Below are 19215 nucleotides of genomic sequence, written 5' to 3'. Positions count from 1 at the left end.
CAGGGATGATGTCGATGTAACCTGCCCTCAGGAAGCCATAAGTGCCCTGTACCAGCGGTACGACGCTGTCCCCAAGACGGAAGTAAGTACCACGCCTCGGGTCACCCATAAGCATGGACCTATGATAGAGACCCTTTGTGCTAGTGCCGAGTCCATTCCCAGTCTGTATGCAAAAGGCTCAGACCTGAACAAGGTAGACTGGTCTCAGGCACAAAAAGCAGACCAAATCGTGAACCTGGTCCGGAGTCATGTGGAGCAAGGTAAGAAGCCTTCTTCGTTGGATGGTGTACATCATGATGCTAAGCTCATGCTCCGTGAATTTGATAGGCTCGTGCTGAGGCAAGGCATCCTCTATAGGTCTTTCTTAGATTCTCTCGGGAAGACTCATTATCAGCTCGTCTTGCCCTCAAGTAGCCGGAGGCAAGCTATGAGAGGCATTCATGATGAGGTGGGTCATCTCGGCATCGAGAGATCGATAGCCTTTGCTAGGGACAGGTTCTACTGGCCCAAAATGAGTGCCGAAATAACGGAGTGGGTGAAGCACTGTCCCCGTTGCGTGGCAAGAAAATCACATCAGCACCCATCAGCACCACTGGTTAGTATCAAGACGACGAGTCCGTTGGAGCTGGTCTGCATGGACTTTCTGTCCTTAGAGCCAGACCGCTCTAACAAAAAGTCAATACTAGTGGTAACTGACCACTACACTCGCTATGCGCAAGCTTTCCCAACAAAAGACCAAACCGCTAAGACTGTGGCTAAGGTCTTATGGGAGAACTTTTTCGTACATTATGGCCTGCCTCAACGCCTTCACTCCGATCAGGGCAGAGACTTTGAGAGCAAAGTCATATATGAACTGACCAGGCTCCTTGGAGTCCAAAAGTCAAGGACCACCCCATATCATCCTCAAGGTGACCCCCAACCCGAAAGGTTCAACCGAACTTTACTAGGTATGCTAGGGACCCTTGAGGAAGAGAAGAAACAAAACTGGAGCAAGTACGTAAGTGCATTAGTGCATGCGTACAATTGCTCAAAGCATGATAGCACTGGTTTTTCCCCATACCTGTTGATGTTTGGTAGGGAAGCTAGACTGCCTGTTGATTTGCGCTTTGGCACGAGTCCGGACAACCATAGTGGCACGGATCACGTTCAGTATGTCCAGGGACTTCGTGAACAACTCACCCGTGCTTACAAGCTTGCATCTGAGGCGTCAGACAAGTCAGCCGAGGCCAACAAGAGAAGGTATGATGCTAAGGTGCGAGAAAATGATCTCCAGACAGGAGACAGAGTGCTTGTGAGAAATGTCGGTCTGACTGGCAAGCATAAGCTAGCCGACAAGTGGTTTCGAGAGCCACAAATTGTTGTACGGCGTATCAACCCAGACATGCCTGTTTATAAGGTAAAGCCGGAGAATGGAGAAGGTCGAGAACGTACCCTCCATAGAAATCTCCTCCTGCCAATAGAGTATTTTAATGAGACCGTTTCCCCTAATGTGGAAAGAGTCCGTAAAGGTCCATCACATCGGACTAGATCCAAACAGGTTCTAGCCGCCGAACCGAGTCACTCAAGTGATGAACCTGTCTCGGATGATGAGGGTGTCGCTCTGCTTTTCCCAGAGATGCCAATGTCCCAACTCAATACCCTACCTGCCCCTGGCCTCCGTGTGGATGCCCCTGAGTTTGTCCCAGATAGGGTAAGGCCCATTCCTGAGATCCCATCCCCAATTATAGTGGAAGATGGAAGTGATGAAGGAAGTATCCGAGATGGCAGTCCAGCACTAAGTATGATTGAACCTATGTCCCTAGAAAGTGATGAAGAAGTATTATTTCCCTTGAATGAATTTCCTGAACTGATAGAGCCCCAACAAAGGACCGAGGAAGTAGGTTATGGGGACCAGATTCTGAGGAGGGAGAATATGGATAGCGAAGAGATGGGTGCTGACCCCGTCGAGCAAATGGGTAATATATCTCTTGAGAATCCCTTTGTGTCTATCGATGTACCTGGTGTCTTACCAGGCACCGAACCTAGTGCTACAGACGCAGATTCTGAGCCGCAATCCATCCGACGCTCAACTCGCTCTTCCAAGCCGCCGCAGCGCATGGTATATCGTGATTTGGGCGATCCTACGACACGATCGGCTACCTCCTCTGGGTTATTTGCTAGGTTAAGGCTGAAGATTTTTGGATTTTAATTGGACTAACTTTTACCTTTTAGTTATGTTCCCAGAGAGAACAGGGTTTGAGGAGGGAGGATGTAACCCCCATAAAAATGGCAGTTACTAAAGTCATATTTTGTTATTTATTCTTTTCCTATCTCTCTCTCTCTCTCTCTCTCTCTTTCTCTCTCTTGTCTCTCTCTCTCTCTCTCTCTCTCTTTGTATCCATTCATTTCATCTCATACTTCTAAGAAACAAACTCTGCTTTGTGCTCCTTATGCAGTTTAGTGCAATATAGGTTTGTTCTCACCCAGATTATTTTCTTCTCCCAGTTTAAGAACTCTTGCTGGTAGATAACTTATTTGCTAGAGCTTTGACCATCAATAACACTGGACACAGTGTTTGGGATTATATTGTCTCCCACAGAATTCGGTGCCCTTTCCCCTTTGTCTATTCCCTTTAATAGGACCCTCTTTACTTAAGTGGTGTTTGCAGGTAGATTGTGTCCCTTCAGGATGTTGCTACTGTTAATCTCTGTATTCAGGATAGGTATAGTTTTAAGTGGTTGTACTAAGAAAAGACGAGCTTTAAGACCATGCTGTAGAGAGCTGGCTTGGAGTATTGGGTTTGAGACAAAGGATGAGTCATTTTAGTTAAGGATGCAAGCTTGGTCCTATCACATGATGTTAGGTAACCAATAAGAAGTCTAGTTGGAAGGAAGGGTAATGTGGGTCTGGACAGTTTAATAAAACTTTGAAACTTTAAGTTTCCAGCTCATTCTCTGCCCAGCTGCCATTGCTTCGAACACTGCCCTGTATATATTCAATCTCCATGTTGGAGCATGTGCTACTAAATATATCTGTAGCCTCTACCTGATTTTCTTCTTCAATATATATATATATATACAAAACGTATATATCAACTTTACCTTCTTCAAGTTTCTCAAAGTTTTGAGAGAGTTTCCTGTGTTATATTTGATTGGGCATTTCATCCAACTTCAACCTTTTTGAGTTGCATGGTTATCATCCCAGTTCCTGATTTTATATTGCAAGCAAGTGTTGGCTCTTTTACTAGGTAAGAACACTATATTTTGCTATGTATGTTTTCATTACTCTGTTGTATGAAGTGTGTATATCATGATGATATCTATATTTTGCTTGTATGACTCTGAGTGTAGTTTGAGACTGTAGCATACATTATATAACCTTTTTAATTCAGATGTGTGTTATACAAGATTGATTCTTTCTGCTGATCAAACAATTCAGTTAAATGAGAAGAAAAGATTATTATGGGAGATTATTTTGCAGTTATTATACTGCATAGCATGCAAGCCCTAAAATAGCCCATGCTGAAAGATAATTGGCTTTTATTTAGGGTAATGGCAACTCGTGCTAGAGGTCATTGAACTCTCACTAAATTTGGTGGTTTGAGATACTTGGTTGTAGATAAGATTTACTAACCTTATCTACTGATTTACTGGTAATGTGTATTTGCTGTTCATTATGGTTATGCGCAGCGTGGAGCATTATTATGCATATTCATTTGCTGGACTTTTCCATTAATTGTAAAAGTCAAATGTTATTTTGGCAAATTCTAAATCAAGCGATATGGTCAGGTCAATCAGATAGATCGAGCTATCTATCTGTGGCATCCCTATCGCATTCATTATAGCTCATAATGATATGAATGAAAACTCTACTGAACAGTTGGTGCATTATGCTATCTTCATTGCATGCAATTATTGTGATGTATACATATTTTATTTATATTTACTAACGTGGTATAAGTACTATTTTGAAAAGGATTGTATCATGTTAATCATGAATTAAACTAAGTTATAAGTATAACTGAGTAAATTAAGTTGACAGAATCGCATTGATTCTTCCAAAGTTAATTAGATAAATCAAGAGGCAAACTGTCATTCTTTTCTAAATTTAATCTATTGAGGGACGAGCTTGTTATATATATATATATATATATATATATTTATCTTTCCCTCTCTTAAGGAATGTTTTATTAGAAGAGTTCTGTTTATTATGCTCTTTTACTAGGGTCTTTTAATTGATGAATCTCATCGAGCTTCAAGCTATCGTTCGACCTGTTCTTGTTTTCTGCGTGCTGCGACGTCCTCTTCGACGACACAGAGACGCCGGATATTGATCGACCGCGTATCGCGAGCGAGCTTATGAACATTTAATAATTTGGTCACTTAAATATTTAGATAACAGCTGTTCTAGTTATAAGTTATAATACCTTATAATGTTATAGATGTAAGATGTGGAAGTTTTGTTTATTTCAATGTTTACTTGATTTGCAGTTGTTATTGACAACGAGCTAATAAAGGCATTGCCAGGTTATTTTGTTAAAACGTAACCTCAAGTGTGATTTCTTTATTTATGGACCTGGGAAATTGTGACATTCGGGTTACATTCATTTGGGAAAGCTTGGGCTATCTCAAGCTAGCTCTACTAGGGCTTGTTCTTGAAATACATTTAGTAGCCCATGATGCAGCTAATAAGTGGTTAGCAGGCAAATTTGCAAGTGTGAAATCCCTTTCAGATTATATCATATGCTCTGAACTTCCAGCAAATTCCTCAAGCAAGCAGGCTTTGCTCAACTCTAGCAATTGTTTTCTCAGAAGATCTGATCTATCTAAATCTCAACTCAGCTTGTTTAGCCTAATGGAAAAGTATCTTTTCAAACAAATAGGTAAGTTATAAATAACATCTTTGAAAAAACATGTACAAGGTGAACCGTTAATAAAAGGGTCAAGATGTATTTTAGCTATGTCCATAACTTGAAAATGACAGTCTTATAATATATATACAGAACTGTATACATTTATATCAAGTTACATGAAGTAAAATACACATTCCCCCACAAATTTATCAGGAATTGGTCTTCAAAAACAAAGCAATATTAGAAAGACTTACGATTCTCGGACTGGAAATCAGGCACATACTGTTCTGGTTCGGACTCTGGACCATAGCCGAAATCTACATCAAAGAGAATTAAAAAGAAAACATTCATTAAAACAATTAATATTCATAATGCCCTGCATGAAATTAAAACAAAATGAACACCAAGTATCTTGTAATGCTATTATGATTGTTAGGAAAATTCCATATAGGCCTACTTTCCTTGCGTTGAGAAACAGAGATAGATGATAAATAGACAATTGTGATGAATGGTAACCAAATCGAATATATAGATTATAGAATTTTGAATATTATCAAAGTCACACATGTTCCACAAATGAAAGTACTTTAGGTCTACAATTTTTTCAATATAAATAAATAAACTGATACACACTGCCATCATAAATGCTGAATTCCTATCATAATGTCCCTCTAAAACTTAAACCATATTTTTCTGACCTTCACCTGTCTCCGCTTAACATTTTATGTTAACATAAAATTCATAGAGGTTTATAGACCAAGACATTAAAGTCATGGATGTACTTCCATGGACCTACATGTACCCCCTTCAGTGGTTGGCTTAAGAGCAGGTTCAGACTTCACAAAAGTTATATGAAATTTGAAATTTGAAATTTGAAATTTGTATACAGAAAGGGGGACCAGGCGTTCTTCTCAATTCATTCAGATTTTTTTAGAGTGCTTGAATCCTGATTCTTGAACACATTTTCATTCAAAACGATACTCAAACATCAGTTTCGCAACACAATGTTTTGTTATACAGTGTTTTGTCAGAGAATGTTTTGTTTTGCTTAGCAGCTTTCAGACAATAAAAAAAGTACTAACATTACGGTAATCTTGGTAGTCTGAATGAGAGACGATGTCAAAATTTGAAAAATTGAAGTTACTACCCCACTTTGATAGTTGGCCTAACAACAAACGTTCTCATACAAATCATGAGCGATGATTATTTATGGGGTTGTTTGTCAAATATTCTTGATATGCACTGATAGGCAATGACTCCTCTGACAGGCACTGGCAAATAAAATGTGCAAAAATCTGCCATAAATCCTGCCTTGTGACAGCGATCAATTCATCAGTGAGGTGATTATCTGTTCAGAACCACAGAGATGCCCCTTTTTTTCTTTTTTTGAAAGAAACAAAAGAGAGCAAAGAAAAAAGGAATTGTATGAAAGAGGCATTGAAAGTTGAACAAAATATTAAAAGAGAGGGGGAGAAAAGAGAAATACTGAGAAGCAGCTGTGTTTGTGGGGTACGTGGAGGTCTCAATCAGGGACAAATAAAAGAAAAAGATGGTGAGAGAATGGGGGCAGGGAGGGGAGAGATAAAAAGAGGGATAGAAAGAGGGAGTGAAAGAAAGATCACAAGAGAGAGGGAGAGGGACAGAGACACATGCATATTAAACAAGAAGAGGCAAAGATGGATATGAAGAAGAGCGAGAGAGAGAAAATACACAGCAGGAATTAAAGAACTAGGCGATAGGATAACCAAGACAGAATACAGTCACACATCATTTGCAAGCAGGTCCAGTGAAATAAAGGGGAAAAGGGGGGGGGGGGGGGGGGGAGTTGACAGTTTCATAATTCAAATTGATCCACAATGATATTTCATCTAAGTCTACACTACGCAGTATAAAATACATATGAATAGGCCTCTATTTCAACTTGGATATGACGAAAGTCCATGCATCTATAAACCATTTAAAATCAGGTAAACCACAACAACCAAATTGACCACAGTAACTTACAGTCTCACCTAACCACATCATTAGTCCTTCAACTATAAGCTACATGTACCAGTAGGCCTACGTGTACATGTATTTCAGTATTCAGGACATTTTCTTGACTTCTGTACTTTCGTGAGATAAAGTACTTTGTACTTGGTTGGTTGGTCCTCTAAAACACTAGTCTGAATTTACTGGTTTTTCAGAACATTTTGTAAAATTGGATGCTACTTCAGAACAGTAATGTGAGGATTGGGTTCTATTTTGTTCCATACGTGTAGATGGTAGCAAATGGATGATTTGATTTGACAAATGTCGCCATTGATATTAATCTTATTCCTGGGCCTCATTGTACAAACAGTTTCTTTTACTCCTAATTCATCACTTACTTGTCAAAAGCAAAATCTCAATCAACAGAAAAATATTTTCCAAACTTACATGGAGTTATCATCTATTTAATAATCTTTTATACCGGTACATGTAGCATCACAAAAATTTCCTTTTATCCAGGATTCAATAACGGGGGAAAATATTCCCCACAGTGAGGGTTATATGAGTACAGTAACTGTTTATTACTTCCTTTTTATCTCAGAAGTTTCCAGCTTTTATCCAATAAGCAAGACAATCAAATCAATATACCCAAAAGAATAATAAAAAATAAAAAAAAACCTAGCAATGGAATATCATAATAGAAGAGTATGGCCACAGCATGATTGCCTCAGCTTTCAATAAATGTCGGCTAGGATGCATCTTTGACTCTTTGTACATTTATTTATTCTTTCCTTTTTCTTTCTCTGCCTGCTGCTTGATCGGTTGATTTCTAGTTCAATAATCACCTGCTGAGTGCAAAGCTAGCCACACCTTTACAATAAAATTAGGTTGAAAAAGGAAATGCTGGATATGTGACTATACACCACAAGTTTTTCCAATTGGGCAGTATTTCACTTGCTTTTTGAAGAAAAAAATGGTTAAGATGCAAAAGTCAGATGCGATAAACAAGAAAGCCTTATTATACTATTGCCTTATGGAGAAAATAATGAAGTTTTTGATGATTGAAAACTCTTTAGATTGATCATTATGTATTGATTACAACACATGATATTGAAGAAGGGTAATATTTACTCCTTTTTTAATACAGATATAAATTCTTTCGCTCTCCCACTATATTGATGAGTACATCATTGCTTACATTTTGTTGAAGAATGTTTTACTGTGAAGTTCAAAATAAAAACTCAAAAATATCAAAGTACACCTTCATAATACTGTAAACTATTCTTACTTTAGTCCAAATAGTTCTCAATTATTTGGTATCATAGATGAAAAGCACCTTTCTTACAAATCAGTAACACTAACAGTCTCTAAAAAATGGAGGGAACCAGAGAATGAGATTCCCATGAAGCCATTGCGAAACTTTGCACACATGTGTGCAATAAACAGTCTAGCCTTGCATTGTTGAGACCGTCCCTAAGCTGAAACTTCCTCCTGCCATTCATATGCAAAGCAGCTCCAGTGAGTTTGGGGTAAACAAGTTTTTCTTTGGATATGAAAATAGGGGATGCTGTCATAGAGCTCGCTCCATTGAATCAGAACTGAAAAGAGTTACTGGATCTCGATTCTCTCTCTCCCCTGTCTCTGTCTCTCCTTTTCTATTATATTCATAATTATTTCTGGATGTCTTATTCTTTTCGACTGGTGCCTCTATATTTTTCTACCTCCCACTTCAATGACATACCCCACCCTCCTCTCATATCCCATTAGAGATGAATGAATAGCTGTAAAAGATGGGTCTGCAATCTTGTGCTGTTTAATTAAAGGATACACAATTACAGGTCTACATTGTGTTTTACATACATGTAGTGTAAAACCATTTAAAAACTTTCATGAATTGTAATCTTTTTGTTAAAGGTAATACAAAGTGTTGGTATGGGGTCATGAATTTCGTTGAAATGAACATATTGGAAGCATATGCGATCCTACAATATTCAGAGATTGTTGCTGCGGTTGAAATCGAGTCTAAAGTTATGAAATTGTGAATAATAAACTCTTTATGTTGTATAGCTCCCTCCCAAGGTCATGATATTAAGTAAGCTATAAAACAATGCTTCGATACTACAATCGACCGATGAGCTATTTCCGTTTGGAAATTATATATCTCCAGTACAAAGACTGAGATTTTCATGGTCGCAGCTACAATTGTACGGCTGTAGGTGCTATTTGAAATTTATCAAAATTTACCGGGAGCACCGGTAAATTTTTATATTCAATTTTGCTCAAAAGCAGAAGTGTTTTAGGGGCTAAATTTTCTAGTGCTTATAATACATCCACAGGGGCATCCAAATATATCAAAATTGTAAAGAATCACTATCCACCCAATTTTCAAAATCTCCCAAAACTTTGTATTACTTTTAAGCTTTTGCAATTCAGTTGTGATTTGAGTGTTTTGCTCATCTTAACCAATCAGGAAATTCACGAACATTTCATGTACAGGAAAGTTTTTGGTTTCAAGTTTTTTAGTTTTGTATTTTTGACAAGATTCATTGATTAAGAAATATCTATAGGAGGTTAAGATACTAGCAAGTATCCATGTACATGATATCATTTCATAATATTGGGGACTATGTTTAAATTGGAAAAAAGTGACTACGGTACGGTACATGTGTAATTTCTAGAATATGAAGAAAGATTCACAAAATTTACAAAAGGTCTACAGGATACTTTTTCTCATCTGGGAGAAGAAGAACAAGTCAATAAATATTTGACATTGTACAAAATAATACACAAACATATAGAATGATAACATCATGAAAGATTTCATTGAAAAGAACTTACCATCAGCTAACCATTCTTCCTGTAATTGATCCAGATCATGGAATAATTCTGCATGGAAAAAGTAATCGAAATAATTTTAAAAAAGTTAATTCTTTTGAAATACAGTTACACGGTACATGAACATTCAGGATGTATCTACATGTAAGATATGTAAAGTCATAGAATTCATAGAAATGTTTGAGCTCTAGTGCTCTACGCAGAGCTAAGATGCATCATTTTATTCCTCTTTTTAACACATAGTGGCAGTGGCACAGCCACGTCAACCATAAATCTTAACTCATAAGAAATGTTGTCTATATAACCAAGAAAAGATTTATTAGCAGAAAAATTTACAACACAGCGTGAATACATATATAGGGGTGTATACATGTAGTATACTGTACAATGTTATTGCCAATTTTACATGTCTGCTTCTACTTGTATTGATTTGTAGTGGATATGCCTACATGTAAACGTATCGCACTCGAAGAAAAAGATTTTTAAAGATGTACAAAATCAATCAATAAGTAGGGCCTATTATTTGGTTCCTAGAAAGTTTCCTTACACACGCATGTGCACAACATGCTCATATTGTTCTTCTACAGACACAGATACTACACTTAATAAATGATATTTTACATGATACCATTTTATAATGTAGAAGAACTGCCTTGCCCCTTGGCACTTATACAGTGTAGAGTATATTTACAGCAGTATTCTGTGGTTTCCAACACTTTGTAAAAGCCCAAAGAAAATTATTCTTGATAAAAACTATCACCAAATCTCTCAAATCAATCTTGTTATTTTGAGACTGAAAATGAAAGACGAAGACACATTGTTTGTTATCTGAAGCCTATCAGAATGAGTTCGTTCACGATTGACTTTCTTTGTGGGGAATAAAAATGGCAGATAAAGACAAACAGCAAATCTTCCCTTTTAGTGCTTTACGTACCGTCTTTCCAGAGCATAAACTCCACAAACACTTGCTTACACAAGAAGCTTTTGTTAATACTGTTCAATCCTTGGGTATATGTATCATGTTTTGCTTTTATCAAAGAGAGCATCTCTACCCCTATGATTGGCCATACAATAGTGTCGTCCATTTAAAATTTCTTCTTCAAAGACATGGGAACAGTATCTTGTACCATGATCTTCATTTTCTTTTCAAAACGGCAGCCTTTTTACAGGTTTATTCCCCACAATTCAATGTATAATATAGCCACATAAAAGCTACATGGTATATACATGTACATATAAGGCTAAATTTACAATTACCTACATATCTTGATCGTGGATATATCTGTATTACGTATTGTGTACAACACATGGTCCCATACTCTACTGCCAATTTCCCTAATGTTACATACATGTACATACATTTGCACATGTAACCCTAAACCTAAAACTTTACTGCAACCCTACCTAACCCTGCATGTTAGAGTTAGACAAAATAAACACTCAAGAAAATGTCAGAAAACCACTTTGACTTTGTTGTAACTAAATATATTTGTAAATTTTTAATTAGAAAACCAAATTTAAAAGGTACCCCATCCTGGTATACGTACAGTACATACTGTACATTTGTACAAGTAGGTTTTGTTGGACAACTATTAAACATACACGTATGTACATACTTATTTTCTAATATGCAAGTACATGTACATGTATGTATATGTATGATCGTCATCCTACAAGACCTACATATTAGAAAATGGAGAACATAATTTTGAGCACGATATTGTGGACTCCGTCAGTGTAATAGAATCCAATACCCCTAGGGGGCTTTCAACGAGACTGTCCATCTGCATATTGCACTTGTCATGTTCATGTCCAGTATGTGGGTAATATAAAGAAGGGGCCCCGTCAACAACAACATGCAATAATTCAGGGTAGGCCGGCTAGCAGTGTACAAATGTCCCTTATAGAAGGCTAGCCACATAAAGTATAACTGGTCATAGTTTTCTTTTTTCTGTGACTTTCAAAGAGATGAGGCCACCAATGATGGCATGGAATAATTCAGGGAAACAGTGTACACATGCAGTGTCTATAAAAATGCAAATTAAAATGAGGACAGACAACGCTTGAATATCTTATGTCCTACAGTGTATGAATGTCGAAATAGTGTCCAAAGCAAGCATCGTCCAAAACTTTGATTTCTTTCCAAAATGTTAATGTGCATTCGTTATAGAATGACCATCACATTTATTAGTGTTCATACAACGTAGCTGTGTTGCTTCTTTTTTTAAAACTTTAACAAGATTTGTTACTTTACAATTTTACATACTACAATGGCTTTATTTTAGACAACAGACCAGTCCACAAAGTGACACTAAATCTACCTTATTCTACATGTACACTGCATAAAAATGAATATTTCATTATAAAACTGACAATTATTACAAAAAATCCAAAGATTCATTTCTGGTAATTGAATTGCTTTTCCTAATTTATGGCTGAAATAACTCTTGCTCGCGTACGATGCAGTCGATGGGCTTTTTCAACTAGTCAAATGTTACATTTTTTAAACCAAAATATATGCTCGAAATCAATTTTTCAATAATAACCGCAAGTACGCAACCCACATTCACACATGTATACCAGTATATTCAAAACTGTTCATTACAGACAAGGTCAAACTCAGACTATTTTACTAGACTATTTGCTTGATTTCCATAATTACTGAATTTTCTCATTTCCATAGGATCTATAGAGTCATGATACAGGAGCCACATGGTTCCAGCAGAAAATGGGTTTACTTAGCCTGTACATGAATTATGAATTTGCTACCAACCAAAATTGTTTGGCAAATATCTATTAGTTCTAACTATGAACATTTAGTGAAATTAGTGTTACTTTTTTTTCAACTGTGAAATCTTACTTTCTGTCTCATGATTACCTTTAACAATATTTTTTGTGGTTTGAGAGTTGAGAGTGAGTTGAGACAGTAAAAGATACCCTCATATCTGGTTTGTTTTATCCTTGCTCACATATCCTGTTATTGCAAAATTATGAAAATGATACAAAAAGCTGGTACATCAATTTCTATACATTATCCCAGTAAAAACATAAAGCAAATATATGAATCATAAATACCAATCGTTGCTTGGGTGCTAGCACTTCAAACATTCAAGTGATAGAATGCAAACCAATACCGGTAGTCATTTTTACTTGAAAAGTATTTCTTCTCTCAGGTACTGTATAACATCCCTAAAAGGGGTTTAGTCATTTTATACGTTGGAACAGATTGGAAAGACACTCAGTGTGATGTAGTACATCACATTGACATTACCGCTTCAGCCAATTTAAAGTGCCCATGCACACATGTATAGTGATTATAACTTTCAAAAATTCATAACTTTCTTATATTTAGTCAGATTTAATTGAAACTTTCATCAGTTTGCTTCTCTGATTTGTGTGCTTTTGTTTAGAGTAGTTGGCTATTTGGGTTGGATTTGCCTTTAAACCCTACTTACTTGTAAGGCAAAAGCTTAAACCGAGGTTCAAGTTTAAATTTGAGTAGAACTGTAGAACAAAGGCCTAAAAGTTTGAAATCTTGTACATCGCTTATTGGCTTATTTGTATTTGTATTTTTATTTATATCATCTACATAATGTAGATAATAGAACATGTAGGCCAATATGTACATGTAAACAGAGTTTACAACAATTACAAGTTTACAACAAACAACAAACAAATATATGGGGGCTTGCAGTCTATTGTATATGTGCATGTCTTGCTCAAGGGTCTATGGCGTATTAAATTCCTCTCCCATGCAAAACGCTACACAGGGTCCAACTCACTGCAATTAATTTGACGCATACACAGTCAGCACCATACATCTTGTCACAATGTGATACAACTTGTGCACTACACAAACCCTCCAGTACCAGTGTGTTTGCCGTCTCAATTAAATTATGCCTCCCATGTGTAGTGTTCAAAACTCATTTACCCCAAAATGGAGTTTATCTAATAATGATACTCTGTGGCGCATTGATTACGTCGCTGTCCGAGTGCATTGGACGATAATTTCTGCTTCACTTCTGGACATTTTGACCTACATGTATACAATGTCTGCGATAACAAATCATCATCCATCCATGTAGTAGCACTGTGCAAAGCTCTTAAAGGGTACTTGATGTACCTGTAACTGTAATTAATCATTCTGCCCTTTAATTACCAATCAGACTACCAATATATCAAATGTAAACAATCTCTCCATGGCATGTAAGCACTACAAGTGTATATATATGCACAATTGTACATGTACTGCATGGCAGTACTAACAAATTACAAGGCATAAAATAGCATGTAAGGGTTACATTTTTAGTTTAAATTCAGATTTCATTGTTGATCTGGTCATGTAACAATGTCTTTTTCTAAAAGGGATAATCCAAACACATACATGTACATGTAGATGTCTTCATGTATCTACATGTATGTACCCTTTTTTGCTTCAGGAATACTAGAAAAAAGGCTGTTTTTCTTTCCCAACATTTTTATAACATTACATTTCCTGGGGAAAAAATTTGCATAACACGCAAAAGGTCAAGTAGTGAAAGCTGTGAAACCGTAATGACCTAACAATGGAATTTGACAATTGTGCAATAATCTGCTGTTTGACGTAACAGATATTAATCAATTAAGTAAACAATAGATACCATGCCTGGCATTGTGCTGAAGAACGTACATGTAGGCAGTTGTTTGACCTCCCGTACATATGACAATTATGACTCATTGTTATTGCACTATTAAGTTGCAAAAATTAATGGATTATGCTTTCAAATTATAGAATAGAAGTAGTGACAATCCGCACAGCAAATAAGTTTGGAAATTAAATATGTAATTGAACATTGTAAATTTGCATTTACATTTAATAATATATATGGGTTTATTATGCACATCTTTACTTTGCTCTGCCTTGCAGTGGGGTTTAAAATAACAAACCCTGCATTTCTACAAGATTCAACTACATCAATAATTCAAAGAAAATACCAACCACTGTATGCCAAAGCGTAATTTCATTTCACTATCAATGGAAGTATATTCTGATGTGTTATTCAGATGATAATATTAAATATACTTGCATATGATTGTGATGGAGGAATACATGTACAGAACATGCCCTAAATTAATAATAAAAGGGCTATGTGAAAAATACTTTTTTGTTCCTTTTCTGATTTTCCATAGCAAATAATATTAAATTTTCTCAAAGTGATTGATCATTGATGTACATGTATACTACATGCATCTATGTTCCTTCTATTATTACTAGGAGCTTCAGCTTTTCTTTTCATATTTTAAAATGCTTACCAGAGCTACTATGCTCTCCATTCCTGTTCTTCTTTTCTATTTTTGTTTGTTTATTTTGCTTTACTTTTCACCATTCATAATAAGTTTTAGTTAACGTCAACAGGCATTTAAAACATTAAACATAGTCTCACTCTAATCGTTATAAGGATTGATATTCAATTTAAGCAGTTCTATAAAATCTTCATAAGTTCATAGCATCAAAATTCAATTTCCGCCATGTAATTCACGGAGCCTGAAAATTCCATACAAATTTTGAATACTCCTAGCGATATTGTGTTGACCCCAATAATTCAAAACGCAACCTGGAATACATAACCTATTGATTGTCCAGTTGATTTCTTTCACCATGGACACTCAATGTACAACACAGGTGCAGTTTCGTGGTGTCCAATACGGGCAAACATGTACTGTCAATCTGTGCGTTGATGTGTTCGTGTTATGATGAAATGATGGATCGGAATGTTGACAATGTCAAGATGACCCTAGCAGATGTCTGTTTTTAACTGAATCTTGGTTGTTGATTAGTTCTGAGCTTGGAAATGTAAAGGAAACTTTGACCATATCAATGCATTTATGTGTTGGCAGTAAAATACATATAAACAGTGTGTAACACTCTCTTGTGTAAACTCTCACCTCCCTGGCTACATGTACATTTGAGAAGTTTTGGTGTACTTTAAGTAATTTCTAGACAAAAACAGCCTTGAATAAATAGTAATTGGTGAATAAATAGTGATGGGTGGATAAATATGAATTAATCGTTGATTGGGTTAAGGATTCATGGATGCTAATTACTTTCCTGCCTTCTGAATATGACTAGCATTATTTTTGCCAAACCCATTCAAAATTGACAAATCTAAAACAATGAACAATGAAATTATCAGGAATACCTTTTAACAAAATGAATTAGGCCTACATCTAACAATGATAAAACAGCAGGACATTCACAAAAGCAAAAGTTCAAGAAAATACCAACATAAATCATCATTCTCTTTTTTGTTTTTGTTAAGACCTAGGCTACAATTGCCAGAGCTCACTGTTCATGCAAAAACCACCAAAGCCATAATTCAAAAATTATGACAAAATACAAATTGGCTGGCATTTGCAAGGCACTTGCATCCTTGGCATGGTAATGAATGAGTCATGATTTACATATGTACATGTATATTTGTATCGCTACATGCAAGCCCAGTCAAGAAGATTAACCCTGCGTTCAGCTAGATATGTTATACAACATAGCTAAACGATAAGAAATCGTCTTTTTTGCAGCATGAATGTCATGTACAGATACGTTGTATGGCAAAACGCCTGTTTGAGCATAGTTTCTAATGAAACATGATAAAGAATCGCAGTCCTGTTTTAGTCTAAACATCGTGCCGTACAAAAATTGTATAACTGGGTAAGTTATTGTGAACGTGCAGTGGTGATTGGTCACTTGTCATGTAAACTGACCTAATATGACGTTTATTTACAATATTTTTTTCTTGTCTGTACTGTAGTCTGTACTCTGTACGGCCCTTTCACAATACAATAATCCTTCAACGTTTCTTAATAAAAAAGTTCCTACAAATTTCCTCCAGTCTGAATGGGTTATGAATGCACAAAACTTGGCAAATCAGCGAACCACCAGATTCTTAGAATTGAGAATTATTGTCTGATTTGCTTGGTAGTAATTATAAAGTGCACAAATACAAATTGGTTTCAGCATACTAGTGTTGTGACATCTACATTGTATTTATGTCATTGGTACAATGTTTCTATAGAAACACTCCTTTAGAAATATATTTCCTCCTGGCAACAACAAATGAATACAAATAAAGGTCTGCATTGTGGTATTGTACATACAATGCATATTCACTTCTCAACATACAATGTCACAAGGAGAGAATATACAAAGAATATCCTGGGATTGAAGAAGGGCCTACAGTTATTGCCCCAAAACACACTTGAGCATCATGATGTAATGACGTGCATAATTCTTCAAGACCACATGTACATACATTAATTATGTGGAACATTTTAAGTCTTGTACACCGTTCAAAGTCCCAAACCCTTCTTATTCTGTAGAATTGGGGGGGGGGGGGGTGTCACTCGATTGGGCCATTGGGGTGACAAGTGCTGAGCTGCTGGCTTCCTACTCAACCCCCTTGTTGCCCCTTGTATAGATCTATGCTACTGTTTTTACACAAAAGATACACGAAAAGAACACAAGTATAGTAGACCAACAAAAGAGAAAAAAATCTCCAAACACTATTGATGACATGTCAATCCTGCTGTTCGCCTCTTCACACGTGTGCTACATGTATGTTACGAGTCACAACCATCAATACATCACACATCTTGTGGCTAATTAAGAGCGGTAGATACAATTTTAGGTTGATATTTTGAATTTTTTTTTAATATCATTTCTAATTTAAAAAATTGTAGGTTGAATATCCGACATGTATACAGGATAAAACCCATTACAAAAAAAGAGAGTAATGGAATATCTTCAACAATTATAAAACTCCAATAAAGGCAACAGGAACATATTAATTTCATGTACATCTTCAAAAGTGAAGAAAACTGAATCTTTTTATACTGGGTAACTTTCTGATGTCACTTTATGATCGAATAAATCCTCCTTCAAAAATAAAATATTCATTTCATACATGTAAATGTATTCACTAAGATGTATGTTGTTGTTGTTGTTGTCACAATGATAATCAAAGAAGAGGGGTATAATATACAATTTACTAGGTTGCTATTGCTATAAATACTTAGTAAATAGTTATACTTTACTTCCCTTTTTGTACCCAGTGTCAAATAAATCATGAATTAATTAAGTATGAATAATAAACAATCTTATTAATATAAATGTAATTTTAATCGAATTCCGTTTTTTCTTCTATTGTAACCCCCCCCCCCCCCTCCCCCCACCCCCCTCCTTGGACATATTGTTGCTAGGTTACATTTGGAATACCTTTTGAATCCTGATCCAAATCTCCCTTTGATTTTCCACATGATGCACCTTCTGGGCATGTTTCACAATCAGGGACTTCATCAACATCAGGAACAGTCTGAGAAAAAGAGAGAATCAAAAGGGAAAAGGAATGTATATTCATCTGTAACAAACATCAAACTATCATCATACACATGCATTATCATTTGGCAGAGGGACCCGACCCGTCCCGTCCCAAATCGGAAACGAATGTATCCGGTATGCAAATTAGGTCATTCATAAAGTTTGTACACTAGGAAGCCAGAGTGCAATATGGCTGCCTACGAAACCCTTATTTCAATGCCATAAACGCGATCGCGAAATGGGAATGGTGTCGAAAAATGAAAATTGTACATACCTGGGAATCTAGAAAGGGCACCTGCTGGTCATAAAATCCATCTGACTGGTCGTCAAAACTAGATGGCCTATACATTTTGGACGGACTTAGACGTATTTCCAGATTCTGAAGGAATTAACATCAATTTTGGCGTTGGAAAACGCTCGGAGATCCGAGCTTCTCACGTCGTGTGCGCTGTACGTTTACATGTGCGGTTTCCCCAAAACAGCTGACCGAAGATGCTGACAGCCCACGTAAATACACCAAAAATGTCTTTCTTCCCTCTTCCAAAACAATTATCCACAATGTTAGTCCATGTCGAACACTAGCCGGTTTAACACGTGAATAAGTCTCCAATACAAGATGGAAATCTTCCAACAATGTCACTCAAACGTTGTGACATAAATCGGACATCTCCATGCACTGCTGAGGAGCTTTTCACCTGTCGCCAGCTTTTCGCTGTTTAAAATTTTCGTGCACGGATAATATCGGTCGCACGAATTTGGTTGCACAGTACTATCGCGCGATACGTCCATGGGTACGGGTGCGCAGACCTATTGTGTTCTCTTTACAGGTGTATCAAGGAGAACAGAAAGATGCTTCTAGTAAAGGCTAGATCTGAATCTTCTCAGCAGATTCTCAGCTTGATCAAGTATTTTATACCTACTAGATAAGAATATACCATATTAGCAAGGTGAAAAGAAACTGCTACTTGAAATTAGATGATACACTCTTTGCTTTAGACTTTCATCAAAAACAGGAATATTTATATAAGGGGGGAATTTTATTAACCCCCTGTCCAGCGCTTTTGTCAGGATTATTAACAGTTTACACGTCATTCTTCAGAAGTAGAAGAAGGTAGTAGTCATGGTAATGATAAAAGTAGTAGTAGTAGTAGTTGTTGTAGTAGTAGCAGTAGTAGTAGCTAGTATATAATATCATTATAATGATAATAATTATTAGTTTTAAGTT

The 19215-nt window shown here is 36.4% G+C and overlaps 1 protein-coding gene and 1 long non-coding RNA gene across 3 annotated transcripts in view; one reads left to right on the top strand and one right to left on the bottom strand.

Moving 5' to 3' along the window:
- Positions 1–18791, bottom strand: part of LOC580556 (ETS translocation variant 1) — a 60979-nt gene extending 42188 nt beyond the window's left edge. Inside the window, exons 1-4 of one of the 2 annotated variants that reach the window (XM_780608.5) lie at positions 18265–18791; positions 17889–17985; positions 9641–9688; positions 5086–5148 (exon numbers count right to left, since the gene is read on the bottom strand). In XM_780608.5, coding sequence (XP_785701.4) covers positions 5086–5148; positions 9641–9688; positions 17889–17985; positions 18265–18339 — 283 coding nt within the window. In that variant the 5' untranslated portion in view covers positions 18340–18791. The remainder of the gene's footprint in view (positions 1–5085; positions 5149–9640; positions 9689–17888; positions 17986–18264) is intronic. The other variant, XM_030973486.1, reaches the window with a different exon arrangement.
- On the top strand, positions 1955–4525 carry LOC115919492. The gene is made up of 2 exons (XR_004061876.1): positions 1955–3226; positions 4204–4525. It is a non-coding gene; the product is annotated as an uncharacterized LOC115919492 (long non-coding RNA).
- Positions 18792–19215: the final 424 nt, after the last annotated feature.

Source organism: Strongylocentrotus purpuratus, unplaced genomic scaffold (genome assembly GCF_000002235.5).
Source record: "Strongylocentrotus purpuratus isolate Spur 01 unplaced genomic scaffold, Spur_5.0 spur5_scaffold_6, whole genome shotgun sequence".
Taxonomy (NCBI): domain Eukaryota; kingdom Metazoa; phylum Echinodermata; class Echinoidea; order Camarodonta; family Strongylocentrotidae; genus Strongylocentrotus; species Strongylocentrotus purpuratus.
Note: the sequence above shows the minus strand (reverse complement) of the source record. Positions and strands in the feature narration are given on the sequence as shown.